At 32.4% G+C, this 1,686-nt stretch overlaps 1 protein-coding gene across 1 annotated transcript; it reads left to right on the top strand.

Annotated features, from left to right (window-relative positions):
* The first annotated feature begins 753 nt into the window (after positions 1-753).
* On the top strand, positions 754-1,335 carry LOC135268304 (myocilin opposite strand protein-like). The gene has a single exon (XM_064360412.1). It carries the CDS (start codon positions 796-798, stop codon positions 1,033-1,035), a length of 240 nt encoding a protein of 79 aa, XP_064216482.1. The 5' UTR covers positions 754-795; the 3' UTR covers positions 1,036-1,335.
* Positions 1,336-1,686: the final 351 nt, after the last annotated feature.

Below are 1,686 nucleotides of genomic sequence, written 5' to 3' on the forward strand. Positions count from 1 at the left end.
TAATTGTTCTGTAACTTTTAAAGTTCTATAACTTTTAAATTTTCTGATTGTATTAAATTGATTGTATATGTCCATCAACAAGGGATAATAGTTTACGCAAAATAAAATCCAGTTTCTTACTTTTAAAATTGGCCTTAAGAATAATTGAGTTAAATCTCTCTCTAAATACACACACATTCACATACACACACATACACTCATATATATATATACAAACACACACACATGCACATACATATATATAATCAAAATAAATTAAATATAGTCACCATAGGGATTTACTGCAGTCTAATCCAGGCAGCTGTATATACAATGTACATGTTTAAAATTCTATTAATTATTATTCTTAGCATGTATTAAGGGCTACATTCTTTTTTGTATAGCAGTTCTTCAAGTTCTGCAAATTTTCCAAATAAAAAAATGAAGACCATATATTTAGTTGATTAAATTAAATATCTGTATAGAACTGGGCAAGCCAAAGCAAATACTGATCTTCATAAAATCAGAAAGTTAACTCCTTGATAATGAAAATGATGTTTTCAAAAAAATTTGGCACAAGCAAAAGACAAACTTTAAACAGAAACATAATATGAAAAGTCACAATAAAACATTAAGAGAAAAGATAGTTCTTGTTTGGCCTTTTCTCTTTCCAAAAAGGTGGAGTAGCTGGTATGTGGGTACAGAGTATGTCATGAGGACGTTTTTTAGCAAATCCATGAGTTGACACGTAAAAGCTGACCTGGGATTAAAAGCTGCAGTAACCCTAAATTCCTTAAATCCCCTGAGTGCAAAGCCATGGCTCAGAAAAGCCCTGTGGACAACACCATTAATCTCCCCTACAAGGACTTGACCTCCAAGGTGACCAGGCGCAGAGTCATCATGACCACCAGAAAAGAGATAATCACCCAGAAAAGTGATGAAGCTAAGAAGCTCTCCCACTTGGATTGGGAACAAGCCCCTCCCCCTCACAGGACCCACCTCAGAGTACCTCCTGCCCCACCTCCCTCTCCAGCTGAGGATCCCACGGACTCCTAAGATAAAAATCTTAAGTTATTTTGAAATGAATTCTTACACAGAACTCCAGAAAATAGTTTCAGTGGTGTTCTTGAGGTTTGTCTTAGAAGACTCTTGAAGATCTTTGTTCTTTCCTATTTTTCTTCATCACCTAGAATTGCCATACAGCATGGTTTACCCTTGTGAATATACTTAGTCATTTTTGATTTTTCAAGCCAAGTCTCTGATACAATATGCATAGACTTTGATCTTTAATTTGCGTCATGTTATAGAACTATTGCTGTAGTCAGTTATATTTAAATTAATAAAGAATTATCAGGCAAAAAGAAAAGAGAAAAGAGAATGAGAATGAGAAGAAAAATATAATTGCATTTTTAAATATTTTCTTTCGTAGGAAAATTATCTCATTTTAAAAGTGCAACATTTCCCATAAGAAATATTTCTAAAGCACACAAAGTGCTGTTTCTTAGGATTTTACGTTACATTTTAATTTTTGTTTCACAAGTGCTATATGTCAAATTCATTAGAAAATGTCACCTCTGCGAAATCCTTAAGTATTAAATTCAAATTAAAATATTTTATATCTTAACAACAACTCTATATTTGTAGAAATGTTCTTTTAAAAACAACAGAAAAATACTGAATATGTTTGTTTTAAATTGGTCCCTGAGC

The sequence above is a fragment of the Aotus nancymaae genome, unplaced genomic scaffold (assembly GCF_030222135.1).
Source record: "Aotus nancymaae isolate 86718 unplaced genomic scaffold, 86718_ANA_hifiasm-v0.15.2.pri h1tg000040l, whole genome shotgun sequence".
Classification (NCBI taxonomy): Eukaryota; Metazoa; Chordata; class Mammalia; order Primates; family Aotidae; genus Aotus; species Aotus nancymaae.

What these genes read in the sequence shown, in the direction of transcription:
- LOC135268304 (XM_064360412.1), top strand. Translation starts at nt 796, where the DNA reads ATGGCTCAGAAAAGCCCTGTGGACAACACCATTAATCTCCCCTACAAG.